At 41.3% G+C, this 19,547-nt stretch overlaps 1 protein-coding gene across 1 annotated transcript in view; it reads right to left on the reverse strand.

The window, feature by feature from the left end:
• TRHDE (thyrotropin releasing hormone degrading enzyme) overlaps positions 1-19,547 on the reverse strand; it is a 1,116,537-nt gene that overhangs the window by 790,558 nt on the left and 306,432 nt on the right. The window contains exon 3 of the mRNA XM_077468366.1: positions 4,120-4,246. Within this exon, the coding sequence (XP_077324492.1) occupies positions 4,120-4,246 (127 nt within the window). The remainder of the gene's footprint in view (positions 1-4,119; positions 4,247-19,547) is intronic.

Genomic DNA, 19,547 nt, shown 5'->3' on the forward strand with positions numbered 1-19,547 from the left:
AAATAGAGAGGTGAATGAAGCAAAGATTTAGTGAAGGAATGAAGCAGAAGCAAGGAGATACTTCCAGGTGATTACCCTCTGCAGGTAATCAGGTACATATTCCTATCCAGCAAGCAGCACAGTAGTGGCTTTACCAAATATCACTTCAAATCTAGTGAGAATAGGCATCATAGACACGGCAATCAGAGGCATGAGGTCTTAGATGATTTCACACTACATATACAGTATACAGCTATAAGGCTCAGGGCACAGGAAATGCACTGCTACTTTAGTAGGAGGATTTCAAGGCAAATGGTAGAAATTTCACGACATTGCTTAGGTACAACTAACAGTTCGAGACAAAAAAAAAAGTTAACATTTTCTAAGTATGTTTATTGAAAATTATCAATGTACATATAGGCATCATTATAGTGTATTCTTTTAAAATCGTAACATCTTATATGTTTGTACAATAAAAAGTTGAACTTTAGGTACTTTAGCCCAAGCTCATTCTAATACAAAGAATTTGAACCTTTTTAGTAACTCAGTCTAAACTCTCTATCAAGGTCCAACATCCAGCTCTTGGTGGCTTGTTCCATAAAGTGCAAAGTGTGTTCTATATTGAAATCATATTTCCCGGAGTTCAAATCTTGATTGAGCTCGTAAAGCCCTCTTAATGTGCCTATTACTGGAATAGGGTGATGTCTGTGAGGTCGTATGCTCGTCAAAAGATAGAGGGGGTATGGAAAGGGAAGAACGGTAAGATAGAAGGATGGTGGATCTCTGTCCAGTATGGTCGGATTAGGGGGCAATCCCACCACACGTGCAGAAGTGTTCCCAGAAAATCTTTACTTTTTAAGTTCAGGTGATCTTTAAAATATTGTAGTAATGTGTTACTGCGCTGTCCTAAAAATATATAATAACCACTCATTTAACTGCTGCAACTAAATTATGTGAGATACCCCCACTAGCATACCATTCCAAACCTATTAGCTGCGCTGAAAAAATATTTTTTACATAAATTGCCACACAAAAATTATAAAAAGTTTTGAACAATCCGTGAAATGACACAGTCCCCAAAAACAATTAACAAATTAGACAATAGCTATATAAGTAAATTTCCAAACATCCAGTCAGATAAACTATATGAAAAAGTCCTACGAATGTGTTTGTATCCTTAATGGTCTATTCCTCGTGACATCACATAGTAAATATACACCCGAAAAGTGATGGCCCGCTCCAAGAAAGAGATCCTCCACCTCTATTCACACTGTCGCTTACCAGATTTTAAGATCTCTTTTTAAGGAGATCTACACAAGCATGTAATCCTTTCGCAGACAGGGGTTCACTTTAAGAATCTAAAGAGTGGCTCCCGCAGAAAGTTCACAGATGGTACCGGAGTTTTCTAGGCAATATTCCTCCCCCATGTGGAAAACAAGAATGCCTCCATAGTGTAATTCGTACACACAATATTTATTAAAATGAAATAAAGAATTGCACTTACAAACGTATTCTTTCTCATAAGCGCTCTGTTAAAATCAACAAGCCGGCCGTCTAATTGAATTTACTTATATAGCTATTGTCTAATTTATTAATTGTTTTTGGGGACTGTGTCATTTCACGGATTGTTCAAAACTTTTTTTATGTGCATATAATTTTTGTGTGGCAATTTATGGAAAAAATATGTTTCCAGCGCAGCTAATAGGTTTGGAATGATCTTTAAAATATATTGTATTTCAAGTTGAATACCACATATAGTTGTTTTTAACATAAGAATGATCTGAAAACAGTCAGCTAGGAAAATATTGACATCTATGGTGAACTTATATTACCTTTATGTACAATTTAAACCTGTCCTCCAATACCTTACATATTTAGTATAGTAAAAATGTATCAAATCCACATGAATACAGTACAAGTAGGGATGGTGCCGATGTTCGAATCGAACATGATTTTGAGTCGAAACATCAGGTGTTTGTTTGTTCACAAACAAACCGAACATGTGGAACATTTGTGGCAAATTCAAGCATCACAGAGTGCCCCATGATGCACTGCAAGATCGCAGTGCATTGTCGGCTGCTTATTGGCCAAAGCATGCACCTGACCTGCATGCTTTGGCCAATCACAGCGCGATATGGGGGGGGGGGGGGGCTAAGTCCATGCCCCACACTATATAAGGCTGATTACATGGTGGCCTTAGATCAGAGTTCCCACAAAAAAATTAAAAGTCAGCAGCTACAAATACTGCAGCTGCTGACTTTTAATAATTGAACACTTACCTGTCCCAGGGTCCAGTCATGTGAGGGATCAAAGCCCCGCTCATCTCCCCCTCCACTCGGCAGCAAGAGCATTTTAACTGTGGGTGTCTGGCTGTGGCTTCACAGCCGGGCACCCACTGTGCATGCATGAGCCATGCTGCGCGACATGACTGGCTGTGCAATCATCTGGGACCTGTCTCGTGTCCCAGATGATTGTCTAGAGGGAGGGGGGAGAGCTGATCTCCCTTCTTGCACTGAGGTAAGCGACGTCAAGAGCGCAGGCGCTGCAGGAGGCAGATTACGAGGGACACCCTAGCAACAAGCATTAAAGAGGTGAGTAAAAAAAGCTCCGAATTGTATTTTATTTTTTTCATGTACATTAATGATTTTTATATTTTTTGGGTGGATAATGTGATACATGGAGGAGACTGAGAGAATTTGAGCTAGATTAGGCAGGTTAGTTAGTGGTGTGCAGGCAGTTTAGTATATATATATATATATATATATATATATATATATATATACACCACACACATACAGTGTTGACTATATATACAGTGCAGCCAATGTAATATATATATATATATATACACACACACACATACAGTGCAGTCAGCATACGGTTTATAATACAGTGCATTGAAGTGGTTAAGGGGAACCCTATGACAGAATTAAAAAAGAAAAAAATGGCATGGGGTCCCCCAAAATCCATACCAGGCCCTTTGGGTCTGGTATAGATTTTTAAGGAGAACTCCATGCCAAAATGTTAAATAAAATAAAGTTCCCCAAAATCCACACCAGACCCTTATCCGAGCAAAAAGTCTGGCAGGCCAGGATGGGGGGGGGGGGGGGCTGCAAGCAAGCGCCCCCCTCCTAACCCATACCAGGTGCTTTTGATTTTTCTGATCTGCCAGTCGATGCGATTGAAAATGAATGGACATCGCAGACACTTTTTTTTTCTGAAATCTTTTTTTGAAGGCTAAATACTGTTCCTGGAAATTCAGGAAACGTATTTATACAAGTTGACTTGAAGAATTCCATTGTTCCTGTGCATTAAACGGATATTTCAAGGTTGTCGGCTTTCTCAGCTATATTCTATTAACTACACGATATCTTCCCTGATCCAATTAAGAAGAGTTTAAAGGGAGATGCTCTGTAGCACTAACACTTCATGTGCTGCTTCTCAATGGATGATGTGCAGTGAGTGATAATTATCTCTAGGAAGTGTTACTGGCAGAATCAGTTAAAATTAAAGCAAAATGCCTGAGAAAAGGAAACAAATGCATCTACCATATCTAAGGACTGGCAAGCTTCAATGTATATATTTTTGTTTTGAGTTTAGCTACCCTTTGGAATATTTTCAACCAATTACTACTGCATTACCTACAGTATTTAGTGTATCAATTTTTGTTGTATTTTCCTAAATACATTTGGTTACATTGGAATGTAGTAGGTCATCAAGGGTATGTTCCACATTTTCCAAAGAGGATGAGGGTTTCAACAGGGAAAAAAATAAAAAATGACTGTTCCCTGTGCTCCAGCCACAATTTGGCACCCTCCAATATCCTCAAATAATTGTTTATATCCTCAAATAATTACAGCGTTTCTTACAATTAGCTTCCTTCAAGAGCAATAAACTGACTACAAATACCACCATAAAAAAAAATAAAAAAAACCTAACTGAAGTTACCACTTACACAAAGCAATTATGTCAAAATGCATATGGCAATCCTTTATTAAATGTTATAACATGTAATTAAAGCCACTTTAAATAAAAATCCTTTTAAAACCACATTAAATGAAATTGCAATTGCATTTATAGCATTATATAGAGGACAAGTATAAGTCAGGTTAAGAGATGGTACTTTTTTTTAACCCTTACCCAATTTTGGCAATGAGTATGGAACCTTGAAGTAATCTTCATAAAATTCCAAAAGTCTTTTTGTGATATTGAGGGCATAGTCTCCAGATCCCCTTCTCACTGCATCAGGTCGTGCATAAAGTCTTACCTGGAAAGAAAAGTAAATGCCCGGTTTAATAACTTGTTAAAAACTATCAATAATTGAGACTATAACAATAACTATAAATAAAATCACTTATACTATCATAAAATAAGACATATGTTGACCTGCCATGCAGCTCATTGGCAAGCGTACCTCCTCTCCGCCCTCTGACAGGGACGACTGACCCATGTTCCCTGTGTAGCTCACGTCCTTAACCTGGCGGTGCAGCGGTTCTTGGGCAGGTACCCGGGCATACAGGATGTCCTGAGGCAGGCCAGGAAAGTCTGTGTGCATTTCCGCTGATCATTTAATGCCAGTGCTCGGTTGGCTGAGCTCCAAAAGGAGTTGAACCTGCCCAAGAACCGCCTTATATGTGACATGCCCACCAGGTGGAACTCAACATAGGCCATTCTGCAGCGGCTCCACACGCAGCAGAGGGCCATCAATGAGTACCTGTGTGACTACGGCACCAGGACCGGGTCAGGGGAGCTAGTTTTTTTTTCCACCACGCCAGTGGGGCATGATCAGGGATGCATGCACTGTCCTGTCACCTTTTGAGGAGGCCGCAAGGATGGTGAACAGTGACAGTGCATGTATCAGTGACACTGTACCTCTTGTCCACCTGTTGGAGCATACGCTGCATGGAATAATGGACAGGGCAGTTGAGGCAGAACAGAGGCAGGAAGAGGAGGACTTCCTTGCCTCTCAAGGCCCCCTTTATCCAGACAGTGTTCCTGCTGTCCCACCCATCACACAGAAAGAGGACGAGGAGGAGGAGGCTTATGTCAGCATGGAGGTGGAGCCTGGCCCTCAGCATCAGCAGCAGCAGTCTTTTAGGGATGATTTACAGTCCCAAGAAACCCGTGGACTTGTACGTGGACTGAGAGGAGGTGTGTGCGGATCATGTTGTCCTTAGTGACCCAGAGGACTACGGACCGAATGCCTCAGCTAACCTATGCTGCATGGCCTCCCTGATCCTGCAAAGCATGTAGAAGGATCCTCGTATTCTTCGGATCAAGGAGAGGGACCATTATTGGCTGGTCACTCTTCTTGATCCACGGTACAAAGGTAAGGTTGCGGACCTTATCTTGCCGTTGCAGAGGGAGCAGAGGATGAGACATCTCCAGGAGGCCTTGCAGAAAGGTCGGTGCATGCGTTCCCAGAGACTGGGAGGTTACAAACTCCTGGTCCTGGACAACGTGTTGCTGAGGCTTCAGTCAGTCCCAAAAGGAGTGGTGGAGAAGGTGGCCATCTGACCGATGCGTTCAGACAATTTTTTAGTCCGCAGCCCCAAGGTATGATCGGTTCTAGCAACTATCGCCAGCGTCTGATATACATGGTGCAGGAATACCTAGAGGCAAGGTCAGACTTGGACACCTTTCCCACCGAAAATCCTCTGGCTTACTGGTTTTTGAGGATGGATCACTGGCCAGAGCTTGCACAGCATGCAATTTAGCTACTGGCCTGTCCTGCATCCAGCGTTCTTTCGGAATGCACCTTCAGTGCTGCTGGAGGCTTTGTAACCAATCACAGGGTACGCCTGTCCACCGACTCATTTGATCGACTGACCTTCATAAAGATGAATCGGTCTTGGATCCATTTTTTTAATTTTTTGGTCAGTGCATTGGACTGTTCACTTACCACTGATGTCTTATATGCACAATCCGTTTTCGGAGTCTATTTACTGAAATTTATTTTTCCTGTTAAACATCTGATATATATAATTTTCTCTGCACTTTATGGAACTTCATTTTGAAGTTTGATACTCAAGATTTTATATTCATACATTGCTTTTGATCATTTTATATCATACGTGCTTACACCTCTGCAGGGTGTTTACAGTTTGTCACGGTGCACTTTATATTTTTGGCACTTTATCTATATACTTAAGATTATTATATATCACTATTGTTTACAATATTAGCTTACACATTTAATACCATTGTGTGCTAACACCTCTGTAGGGTGTTCACAGTTTGTCACTGTGCACTTTATATTCAATTTCGGCACTTTATTTATATTTTATTATATGCAATACTGTTTCATATCACTATTGTTTACAATATTAGGTTATACCAGGTATTATATTATCCTAAGCAGGTGGTTCCTGGTCTTTTTGTTTAGCGCATTGAATCAACTGCACTTTATGAGCACTCAGCACTTTTTTTCACGGGGAACTGGCATTATTTCAATACAGATCTAAAACACACATAATTTATCACTATGAGTGGCATATGCATAAGCTGTCTCTGTAGTGTGTTTACTTATTGTTTTTTTTTTTTTTTTGCCTTTTTTCTTAATATTGGATTTTAATGTGACAATGTTTAATACTAATATATCCCCGGGAGTTCATATATACAGAACATACTGGATGTTAGGACCTTTGCAGTTGTGTTTATAGCTTCATATAGTGTACTTTATATCCTCTTTATTTTGGCACTTTATGATAATTGCAATTAATCTTAGGTCATTTAGAACCACTAAGAGCACATTGCACACCAAATATTGTATTTGCCCTCTATATTTCTCTAGAGTCATTTAATATGCTAGAGGAGAAGGTGTAATAGCCCCTCTCTTATAATAGAATAAGAATAGCGCAACATCAACTTTCCCTATAACTCTGGGAGAGATTGCAGTGTCATGGCACCAGCACCTAAGGCCCAATTTTTCAGCCCCTGTTTAACAGGGGCATGTAATTACAATTTTTGATGCAATGCTTTGCAGAAGGGCTCATTCCTGCACTCCAACTAGAGTATCCGGGAGAGGTTGCAGTGTCGTGGCATAAGCAAGCAGTGCCTAAGGCCCAATTTTTCAGCCCCTGTTTAACAGGGGAATGTAATTACATTTCTTGATATAATATTTCACAGCAGGGCCTGTTCTTGCGTCCACCGAGAGTAACTGTGAGGACTTATACTGTTGTGGCATCAGCACCACCACCACAACCACCAAAGGCCCAATTTTTCTACCACTGTTCAACAATGGCATGTAATTACAATTCTTGATATATAATCGTTCACAGCAGGGCGCTCCAGCACCCATCAAGAGTCACTTTGAGGGCTTACAGTGTTGTGGCAGTATATAGTGCAGGCCCCTACTTTCAAACATCCAGCTTACAAACGTCTCCTACTTGCAAATGGAAGGAGACAACAGTAAGTGAGATGAAAAAAGACGGATGGCCAAAAAAATTATACAGGGATAATAACCCTTCCCTATGTTTTCCAAAAAGCTTAAAAATAGATTTTTTTGACTGGAGCTACACTTTAAAAATGTACCAGATCAAAATTACAAACAGATCCTACTTAACACAACAAACCTATACAGTCCCTGTCTTGTTTGCACCGCCTGTATACTGCTGTTCTGAGTATATAGGGCCTGGGGGCCCCACGCCTTTCCTTTTTTTAATTTAGGTAGAGGTTCCCCTTAATATCTGTACAAGACCCAAAGGGGCTGGTAATGGGCAGGGGGGGCTACCCATGCCATTTTTTTCTCAATGATTTTCATCCGTATTTCCGGAACCAGACATGACGATAAAACCGCAAGGAGTTTTAAATGACCCTTTTTCCGTTAAATGTCATTTTGTGCAGGACTGTTCTAAACACAGGAAAAACATGCCACTTCACAGGCATACTATAGACACCCCCCAGGCATGATATTTAAAGGAATATTTCACTTTTTTTCTCTTTAATCGTCATTAAAATCAGTGTTCCTGAAAAAACAGCATTTTTTTTTTTTTTTAAATGGCATTGACCTATGTCCCCTGGGTAAGGAGTTGGGTCCCCAAACTCTCTTTTAGGACAATATCTTGCATACTAGCCATTAAAATTAGCACTTTTTTATTTTGAACGTTCGAGTCCCATAGACTTCAATGGGGTTCTAAAGTTTGCACAAATTTTCGGTCTGTTCAAAAGTTCTGGTGCAAACCGAACCAGGGGGTGTTCGGCTCATCCCTAGTGACAGCTTAACTCTGAATCTTGCATGAAATTTGATAGCAGTAAACATTATCGAGCCTTGTGGTGCAATAAATGAACATTAGCACCTCATCACCATGAAAAACATATTCTTTGCTAAATCTCTTAATTGGGGTGGGACTTTTGAGGTGCCAAGTATAATCTTTAGACAAATGGTAAAATAATAAAATGTATTACGGACTTCAAATAGCTATTTTACAAAAAGCATTAAAAGAAGAAAATTTCATAATTTTTGCCATATCGCAATTTATATTTCACAAACATAGTTTATCTTGCCTCTCAACCACCAATGACCAGATAAGGCAGAGCCTGCAAACTTCACCCATGTATAGTATTAGTGTAACAATTTTATATATGCTAGAAGTCCACTTCAATTATTATATGCAAAGGCCATGCCTGTGTTGTCAACATGTTTCACTGCTTTCTCAGGAGAAGGAGGTACTTTACGTCATAACATGTAAATGTAATATGTAAAGAAATATTGAATTAGTTGTTCACAATATGTACAGACATATGTCATGATTAAATGTATAGGACTCAATAAATAGAAAACCTGAAAACCAAATAAAAAGCATGTTATACTTACCTGCTCTGTGCAATGGTTTTGTACAGAGCAGCCCCAATACTCTCTTTGGGTCTCCCGCTGACAATTCTGGCTCCTTACCCTCTGCCAAGTACCCCCCCCCCCCCCCCCATAGCAAGCCTCTTGCCACAGCGGCACTTGAGCAGGCTTGCTCCCTTGCTGTGTTCCTGTAAATGAACATTGTCAATTCACACAGAGTGTGGCTCAGCCCCACACCCATTCTCTCCTCATTGGTTTACTGGCTCTGATTGACAGATGCTCTCATACACATTGCTGGATCAAGATGGGGCTCTAGTAAATGTAAGGGGGTGCTGGGGGGGGAGCTGCACCCAGAAGGTTGTTTAACTTAATGCATTGAATTGAACCACTTTATCTACTTGCCTACCAGGGAAATGTTTTAAATGTTTCACATACATGTTAAAATCTGCATATTTTGCAAGAACATTACTTAGAATCCTCAAACATTATATATTGTCTGAAAGGCGCAGGGGCCCTGGAGAAAAAAAAAAGGTGGCTGTTGAGGTTTTTCATGTCATACAAGACATTTTTCACATGAATTCTTTTTTTCTTTATACTTATTTTTTTTACACTTATATTACACTTAAATTGTAGGGCACACAAATATACAATGTTGCATGGAGTGAATAGATAATAAACATGCCAGGACTTAAAATTGTGCATATCTGTAAAATAGTGACAAATTACAGTACCTAAAGTTGTTCATATCTAGTGCTTTAAAAGTATTTATAGATTATCAGTTTAGAGCTAAGCATGGCCTATAGCACTAGAATTATTGCACACACTCCAAGGTTTGAAGTGATACCTCAAATGTGTAGTGCAATCATAGTTTACTTATGTGCCTTAGACCTATGTGTGTGTTTGCATTTGTACATGAACACAGAGGAATTGGGATTTCATTTAGCTTTATTCTTATCACAAGGTATGAACAAGCCCACTGCTTGGGCAGTGACAGATACTCCTTTTTGAGACATCAGGAAGTCTATTACACCCCTGATATCTCGTCTGCCCTTATTATTATTATTATTATTATTATTATTATAATACAGTTTTTATATAGCGCCAACATTTTGTGCAATGCTTAACAAAATTAAGGCAGATATTACAGTTGCATTACAATTTGGTACAAGAGGAATTAGAGTGCCCTGCTCACTAGAGCTTACAATCTAGGAAGGAAGGTCAATTAATATAAAAGATAATAGCTGTGGAGGATGAGCTGATGGAGAAAGTAAAAGAGTGTATTAGAAGCAGGCTAAGCTTCTTTAAAGAGAGGGGATTTCAGGGATCATCTAAAGATAGATAGATTAGGGGACAGTCAGACAGATTGGGGTAGGGAGTTCCAAAGGATGGGAGAAGCTCTAGAGAAATCCTGTAGATGAGCATAGGAGGAGGTGACAAGGGAGCTGGAGGGCAGGAAGTCTTGGGAGGACTGAAGAGAGTGGCTTGGTTGGTATTTTGGGACTAGGTTAGTGATGTAGCTGGGGCAGAGTTGTGGACGGCTTTGTAAATTATTGTTAGTACTTTGAATTTTATTTGTTGGGTGAGTGGAAGCCAGTGCAGGGATTGACAGAGAGAGGTGGAGGACACTGAATGGTTGGTAAGGTGGATGAGTCTGGCAGCAGCATTAATTATAGACTGAAGGGGGATAGTGTAGTATGTAAAGGTAGTCCAATGAGGCATGAGTTGCAATAGTTGAGGCGGCAGATGGCCAGGGAGTGAATTAGAAGCTTGGTGGTGTCATTGGTTAAAAAGGGACATATTCTAGAGATGTTGCAGAGGCCAAGGTGGCATGATTTGGACAGGGATTGGGTGGGGGCCTGAAAGGACAGTTCAGAGTCTAGCGTTATCCCTAGCACCCTGGCATGTGGGGACAGACTGATAGTTGTGCCATTGATCTTGACAGAGAAGTCAGGGGAAGGGGCAAGTGGGGGAGAAAATATAGTATTTGATCAGATGCTTCTCTGGCTGTGCCACCCGGGGAATGACAGCACTGAATTCAGAAGTGACTAGAGTCTCATCGCTTCTGGCTTCCTTCATCACAGAGGAGATGGGGGAATGGATGTTTCTCCGTCTACTTTGTGGGTAAACAACCTGACCACTTACAACAGTCCTGGGCTCCCTGGCCAAGAGGAAGAGCAAGAGAACACAGATGTTTAGTGGTAGAAGGATAAGAGGGGGCCTACCGTGTGCTGTAAAAGTGATTGGCCAGCTGTAAAGCCACTCGGATCACTTTTACTGAAAAGTTAATGGCTGACTCTAAAAGACAGTACCTGCTGCAGCCATGATCCTGGTATAATTATTTCTTGATGACCAAGCGGTATATTGTGTATATATATATATATATATATATATACACAATAGGACAATGGCTTTTTCTGCAAAGTCAGTCATTTGTGCAGTTGCATCTACCCTGAAAGCCTAAATCCGTGTACACACGAGTGGAATGTCCAACAGAAAAAGTCAGGCGGGAGCTTTTCATCGTATATTCCGATCATGTGTATGCCCCATCTGACTTTTTACGTAAAAAATTTTGATGGACCTAGAAATAGAACATGTTCTAGATATATCCAAGAGAACCAATTCCTATCGGGAAAACCGTCTGTGTGAAAATTATAAACACCATTTGTAAAAAAAACTCAAAAAGTCTCAAATATCTATCCAGAATACACCCTCCACCTCGCCACACACAGCCTCTCACCCCCAGTTTATAGATGTTCTATACAAAGCTCAGTGGTGTGTGGACTAGCAGCAATAAATCTTTCCACTCTGGGACCACTGAACATACCAACAGGAGAATGCAGCATAAACCTCCTCTTTATTTATCTCACTAACAGTAGTGCTTGTTGCCAGTGCTGTATAAACTGTATTATCAGCTACATACAGGGTATAATGCTGTGTTCCAGAGTGCTGCTCAGCCATTCAGAGAAAGCTTTGTTTTTTCTGAATGAATACAATGCTTCCACATTGACTCCACACCTATACTGTTACTATACACTGATGGAGTTTGCCAGTACTCCCTTATGTAGTCATTGGTGTTGAGAGGCATGATAAACTAGAAAAACCTGCATTTTAGGATGCTTGTGAAATATAAATTGTAATATAGCAATTTGGCACTTTTAATGAAATTGTCTTATTTTAATGGTTTTTGTAAAATAACAATATAAAGTCTGTAATAAAGTAAAATTTTATTATCTTAACATATAGCCTGAAGTCTATTCTTGGCCCCTCAAAAAGCAGTAAACAATATTAAATAAAACAGATCTACTGTATGAACAACATAAAAGTATAAAAAAAAGATACAGGCATCAAAATTCTCAACAATGAATCCACTAATCATTGCCTACCCCTTACTAAATATGACATCATCCACACCTTATTGCAAATTTTAAAATTGAACATAGGATGCTAATAACTAGGGTTGCACCGATACCGATACTAGTATCAGTTTTGATGCTGATACCAAGCATTTGCACGAGTAGTACGAGCAAATGCTGCGATACTTGATCCGATACCTGCATCCTCAGTGTAGCAAGGGGGCTGGGCGGCCTCACAGGTGACCAGTGTGGGCAGTTACAAGCACCGATCTTCCTCTATAACTTTTAATAAAGCAGCTGACAGCCACTTCTCCTCCTCTCCCTCCTGTGGCTTTCAGCTTCTTTATTAAAAGGTATACAGGGAGATCGGTGCTTGTAACTGCCCGCAATGATTGTCCCGACTGTCCCCTGTGTCCTCCTGCAGCTCCTCCTGGGTCCTCCTCTGTGCTCCTCTAGTCCCTCTCTGTGTCCTCCTCCGGCCCCCCTCTGTGCACCCCCTCCGTGTCCTTCACCCCCTCTGTGCTCCTCCAGTTCCCCCCTTGCCCCGGATCTGTCACAAAAGTTGATCAGCAGATGGGCTTCTGTACCGTGTCCCTGCCCATACATGGATCAAAATCCAGCTGGTTCCTACAAAACTAGCTGAATTTAGATCCATATATGGCTGGCTTTAGTAAGAAATTTTTTCACTTATCATGTTTAACAGTTCATAACTTTGTTTCATCTGGAAATTAATAGGAGTATATTGTTAGAAATATATCCTATGACGTGCCCAAAACCCAAAACAGGACCTATACTGTACATGGTAATAATACAGGAACACAGATCCTAAATTATTCAGTTGGCAATCTCATAACAAGTTTCTACTCTGATATAAGAAGAGATACATGAAAGTCCTTACCAATTACTTCTGACTTTCTAAAATAACGCTGCCTATTTGCAAAAAAAAAAAAAAGTACTTTGCTACTATGCAATAATACTATTTCAAAGGAAAAGTTTACATATATTTGTAAAAGAGATACTGTTACAATGTATGATGAAACAGAATAAATTGTGCTTTTTTTTCTTTTAGTGCTTAAAAGTAACTCTTGTCAGCCCATGTATGTAATATTTCTCTGCAAATTTTATTCATGAAGAGCAACACTATTGTCACTGAGCAAACCAGTTTTTAAGCTTGTTTAAGTTATTATATCTCCATACAATTACTTTTGCTGATATATTGCTGTTGCACATTTTTCTAAATATCTAGTGTTCAACTTATTTTTTTTAAACACTTTGATTCTAACAGAAAACTTTAGCAAGAAAATCCGTCTAAAAGTGTTGTCTAAAAGTGTTGTTATTTAAATTATTTTCAATTATTCACAGAGCTGCGATAAATAACAGAGCTGTCACTCTAGAAAATAATTACTGTGAGCAAATTCTTTTCACAAGGCAATATGAGAGTTCTATTCTACAAGGAAAAATCCACGTTTACATAACAGTGAGTGCTTGAAAGGGGAGATGTTATCTAAAAACACAGCAATACCACTATAACTAGACTGTGACATCTAATAATAATTTCTAATATCCGCCTGAACCCTATGGATGTACACTAGTGTTGGAATAAATATCAAGTTATTCTAATTGATTACTAGGCTGTACAATAAAAATGGTCAAACATTTTTGGAGTGTATTTGTAAGTCAACAAGAACAACCAAGAAATTACTCAGCGTTTTTTAATCCCTTTAAGGGAAGTTAGTAATAGTGAAAAATAAAAATAAAAGACTACATTCAGTGCTAATATCAAGAATAAATACAGCCAAAGCTGACATTTCCATTTTGGGTGATGTTAGCATGTTGAGATGCCCACTGGTTTGTGGGGGACGTGTGCATCTAGCTCCATCCCTACTATAACCCTCAAATGATCAGATCCAGATACAATTTGTGCAAACCATTTTTTCCCCATCACAATGTAGTGTTAAAAAGGGAACAAAGCTAAATGAAAATGAATGTTTACTTTGAGCTTTAACATTCCACTGTATTACATAAATGTTACATAAATGTTGCACTAATGTGTTATAATTTTGATCATCAGATTTTGTTGATTCGATTTTTTGGTAATCATAAGGGTTGCGCAAATTATGTAATTGTTGCATTGTGAAAAATTACTAGAAAATGAATTTTTTCAGATTGCTTACTATTTGTTTCCAATAAAAACCAAGGAAATAAAAATGTATCTATCCAAATATGTGACAAGATGTGAAGAGAAATCTCCACAAAGGCACACAGATCAAAAAAAATCTCAACATGAGCTTTCATAATTCCCTTTCCTAAACAAAAAAAAGTAGAAGAGAATGCAATGCCCGGTCACAAGCCCATGAAAGACAGTCTCACCCTCTTGTTTTGTGCTAATGCAAGCAGGGATTTCAAAATCAAGCCCCTGCTCATGTATCATTTGATAATCCACAAGCCTTCAAGAAATACAAGGTGCAGAAGAGCCAGTTAAACGTTATGTGGAGGTCCAACAGCAAGGCTTGGGTCACTCGTATCTTGTCCATTGAGTAGATCAACAAGGTCTTCGGTCCTGCAGTGAAAAAAACGGAAAATTGTATACTCACCTTTCCGTAATTTTCCTTTCCTGACGCATCTTCATGGCAGCACACACTGGGTTGTGACTCCGCCCCCACAACCTGACAGGATTGGTTTAACTATAAATTTGAAGGGAAGAGACCCCCCGCTGCATTCTCTGTATATATCAATAAAAAAATGGGGTGGGCAACTGTGTGCTGCCATGAAGATGTGTCAGGAAAGGAAAATTACGGGAAGGTAAGTATACAATTTTCCATTTTCCTGACGCATTCATGGCAGTACGCACTGGGAAATAACTCGCCAGTCAGGTGGGTGCAAGTAAAATAATATTTATGCCTTATAATGCGGAAGAATTGGGTCTAACAACGGATCTACCAAAGTCTGTCATGGACAAGTGAGCAGAATCCACTCTGTAGTGGAAAATAAAGGTATGTCTGGAGGACCATGTCGCTGCCCTATATATTTTCTCTGGTGAGACTCTGCAATATGCTGCCCAGGGGGTAGCCACTGCCCTAGTCGAATGAGCCCTGATGTGTTCAGGAACCATCAGATGCTGGGTGAAATATGCCTTTTTAATGGTTCTGACTAACCAGGATGCAATAGTGTGTGAGGAGGCTGCTTGCCCATGTCTGGTTCCATGGGGAATGACAATAAGAGAATCCGTCCTTCTAAAAGAGGTGGTAGCTGTTAAGTAGTTAATGATGGTTGTCTTGACATCCAGTGGATGTGGTTCACCCTGATCGTCAGTGAGCTACTTTGGGTATGATTATTGGAAGAGGAATTGGAGGTTGAAGGCTGAGCTGTAAGAGGGTCATGAACCATGGCCTTCTCGGACACAGTGGAGTTACAGCGATTACTGTCACTGAGGATCTCTGAAGCCTGGATAGGAACCTCGCAATTAACGGAGTTGGAGGGAATATATACCCCAACTTGAAATCCCATGGGTGAATCAGACAGTGCACTCCCTCCGCTGATGGAACCTCTCAACAGGAATCTGTGGCACTTGGTATTCATCGGTGTGGCTGCTAAGTCTATTTCCAGCTTTCCCCAGGCTTCTGTAAGGAGAGAGAAGGCCTGAGGGTTCAGCGACCACTTGTTGTTGGATAGTGTCTCTCAACTCAGGTAGTCGGCTAACATGTTCTGTGCCGCTGGGACATATACTGCCTTTAAACTTGTTAAGTGTATCTGGGCCCATTACAAGATGGGCCGGACTTCCTCCATCAGGGTGGCACTCCTAGTACCTCCTTGTTTCTGAATATAGGACACTGCCACTCTTGTCCATTCAAATAAGCACATTTTTTCCCCTCAGGAGTGGTGCGAATGCTCTTAAAGCATGAAAGGCTGCCCTGAGTTCCAGTATGTTTGAGACCAAACCTTGTGTCTGGAAATGCCTTTGGCCCTGGGCTGCCTGATCTTGAAAGTGGGCTCCTCAACCATTCTGGCAGGCATGCAAAATTACTACTTCTGGGTCCGGAGGGACTATTGGTCTGTATTTCCTGAGATTACTTGGGAGCGTCCACCACCATATCAATTGCTTCACTGATCTGGAGATGAGAATGGTCTGACGCATCGATACTCCATCCCACTGCTTGGGAAATTAGTTCTGCAGGGCTCTCATGTGCCATTGAGACCATTGCATCATTGGTATCATTGCGGACATGGACCCCAGTATACTCAGACAGGCTCTGACTGGCAAGTGATTCGTTGATAATAGCTTCTGCATTTTCTGTATTAAAGGCTGGGCCTTCTCTTGTGGGAGCTGTACCCTGTTTGATTTGGTGTTTAGATCTGCTCCTAAAAATATCATATTTTGGGTGGGTTGCAGACTGCTCTTCTTCCGGTTGATTATCCATCCAAACTTCTGGAGAGTTGTAAGGAGGATTTCCCGGTGATGGATCAGCGTCTCTTGATCTTTTGCTAAAAGCAGGATATCGTCCAGGTAATAGTGGATTCGTAATCCCTTTTCTCTGAGGAATGCCACTAATGGTAACAGAACTTTCGTAAATGTCCTGGGTGCCGAGGAGATGCCAAATGGGAGGCACCGGAATTGGAAATGACGTTGGTTTATGGCAAACCGAAGAAACTTTTGAAAGGCCGGATGAATTGGTATATGAAGATAAGCTTCCGATAAATCTTTTGAAAGCATCCAGTCACCCAGATTTATTGCCAGAAGTATGGACTGGAGGCTTTCCATTTTGAAAGCCTCCACTTTGATGCCTTTGTTGAGCCTTTTGACGTCTAATACAGGTCGCAAGTCCCCTGTCTTCTTTTTCACCAGAAACAAGGAGGAGTAGAATCCTCCCCCCCTTTTGGCATGATGGGACCTCCAGGATTGCCCCCTTCTGTTTCTATTCTGCTATGTACTTTATTAGCAGAATTCTTTTGGATATTGAGGATGGTTATCTGGTTGCCTGGAAATGATTACCTGGGAGTCTGTTTTTGAATTTCCACTTGTGTCTGAATTTGATTGTGGATAATGTCCATAAATCCTTTATATGGTTTGACCAGATTTTGATGAAGTTTTTTAGCCCGGCGCCCCCCTGAGCCAGATGGGCAGGCAAAATTTCAAAATGACTTCTGCTGTTCCCTTGCCAGGGTAGTCTTGAATTTCTGTATCCTCAGAAAAGAAGGTTTTGTGTTCTTCCAGTCCCTTCTAAATTCCCTACCAGGATGGTAGGATATGGATTCTTTGTATTTGTCCGGGAGATGGCGTCTGTAAACTGGCCCCTTCTGAGTCTTGGGTCTCCTATCAGAGGGAATCAGGCCTGACTTCCCTCCTGTTACTTTGGAGATGGCGGAGTCTAATTTGGCACCAAACATATTTGAGCCATCATACGTAATCCTGCACCAATTTGTTTTGGATGCTGTATCGGCCATCCATGGATTGAGCCATAGAGCCCTTCTTGCTGTTACTGAGGCCAGCATTGCCCTGGCTGAAGATCTTATAATATCTACTGAAGCCTCTGCTACGAAGTCCCCTGCTAGTCTGTTTTCTTGCAGAGAGGAAATTATTTTTTTCCATTTCGATGTCATCTTGTAGGTCTTTTTCTATTTTAGATGTCCATCCCGAGATGGCTTTGGCCACTGCTGCTGTGGTAATTGCTGGCCTACAGGCTCCCCCAGCCGTGGAATATCTTCAATTCCAGGTCCATCTTTCGATCGAGCATGTCTCGAAAGGAGACCGCATCCTCGATCGGTAGTGTGATGTGGTGGACGAGAAGCATTAAAGAGAAGTCGACAACGGGAGCATTAATCAAAGATTTTACTTTTGACTCTTTCAAGGGGTACATCTTAGCTAATCTGTTGGTAAGACTAGATCTTTTATCAGATCTCTCCTACTCATCTTTAATGAGATACTCAAGCTCCTCTATAGATGGAAAGGATTCCGGATCTCTTTTTAAGTTTGGAAATATATATTTGCACTTTTTGGGGTTCGGCCTTATCGTCCTGCCAGCCGATTGCTTCCTTGACGGACTTCGCAAAAGGTTCCACTAGGGAAAAATCGAAGCCTACTGACATCTCCTGACGTCCACTTTCACAGGAAGATTCTGATGCCTGGGTGAGATGGGGGTCCACTGAAGATGTACTGGGAGTAGCTCTATCCAATGTTGGTGCTGTTGTTTCCGGTATGGACTCCCACACTGATTCCCTTATGAGGTCTGTAGCCATCCTTGCGTCCAACTCTTTCTCTTTGGTAGCTTCATTGAAGCAAGAGCGGCAGGCAAGTTTATCTGGCAGTGCCGGAGCGCCGCATACCCAGCAAGCGTTGGCTGCAGGTCGGGTGTGTCGGCTTTGATGGTGCGAGGAAGGAGACCTCCTGCGATTTGATCGACTGTGGCGTGAGTAGCTATGCCATGAGTGGCTGTGTCTTCGATGATGTGAAGGAGATCTTGAGCGGCTCCTGTGGGACCTCCTGCTTGAAGTATGACTCGTTCTTCTCCCATGTCTGGAACTTGCGGCTCTTGATCTAGTCGGGCTGCCAAGAAAATGCAGCATTTAGCGTCTGGCACTCTTTTTTTCTGCCCTTCAATACTTACCTATGTCCGGTACAACCTCTTACCTAGTTTTCTGATGGTGGTCTGCGTGGGCAGTGGACTCCATGAGAAAAAAAAGTGACAGAACAGTCTGGGAAATACAAGAGAATAAACGTGTACATATATACATTTTTTTAAGAACATTCATTTATTTATTTATTTAATTATTTATTATTTATTTATTTAGTTATTATTATTAATTAATTAATTTCAGCTATGGGAAAAAAAAATCCAACTTTGCCAGAATAATAGATATAAATAAGAGCCTCACATGGACTTACCTTGGAGCCTGAGAGTTTAGATGATGCAGAGCAGCAACTGTTTTCAGTCTTTTGCAGAGAGGCACAGTGAATACAGAGAAAAAACCTCTGTATTTAAAAATGGCACCACTGGGGGGCGGAGCTGGCCGGCAGAGTGTATGGCTGCTTAGACACACAGCTCCTGCCAAGAATACTCTCCGGAGCGGATACCAGCGACGAGAGGCACCCAATCTTCCCTGAAACAGAACGATAACGGTGGGCTAACATTAGAGAGCATGCCGAGGAAGAGGAAAGACCGTAAGGAACCCGGTAAGCTGAAGGATTTCTTCGCCCGCTCCGGCCGCTCGGATAGCCAAGATGGCGCCGGCCATAATCCCAGAAATGCGCGCCCGACCTCCCCGCATGTTGGAGGGGGATGGAGAGGAGACAGTACTCCAGCGGAGGAGCGGAGACAGCGTATACCTGACTCCCGTGCCTCGTCTACCTCCAATAGCCCTGCCAAAACTAAACAGAGAATGACAGACACATCACCCTCGGGCTCTGAATCAGACAGCAGGGGGGTAGT

The sequence above is a fragment of the Lithobates pipiens genome, unplaced genomic scaffold, assembly GCF_037356315.1.
Source record: "Lithobates pipiens isolate NorthernLeopardFrog02 unplaced genomic scaffold, aLitPip1_a1.2 Scaffold_8, whole genome shotgun sequence".
NCBI lineage: Eukaryota > Metazoa > Chordata > Amphibia > Anura > Ranidae > Lithobates > Lithobates pipiens.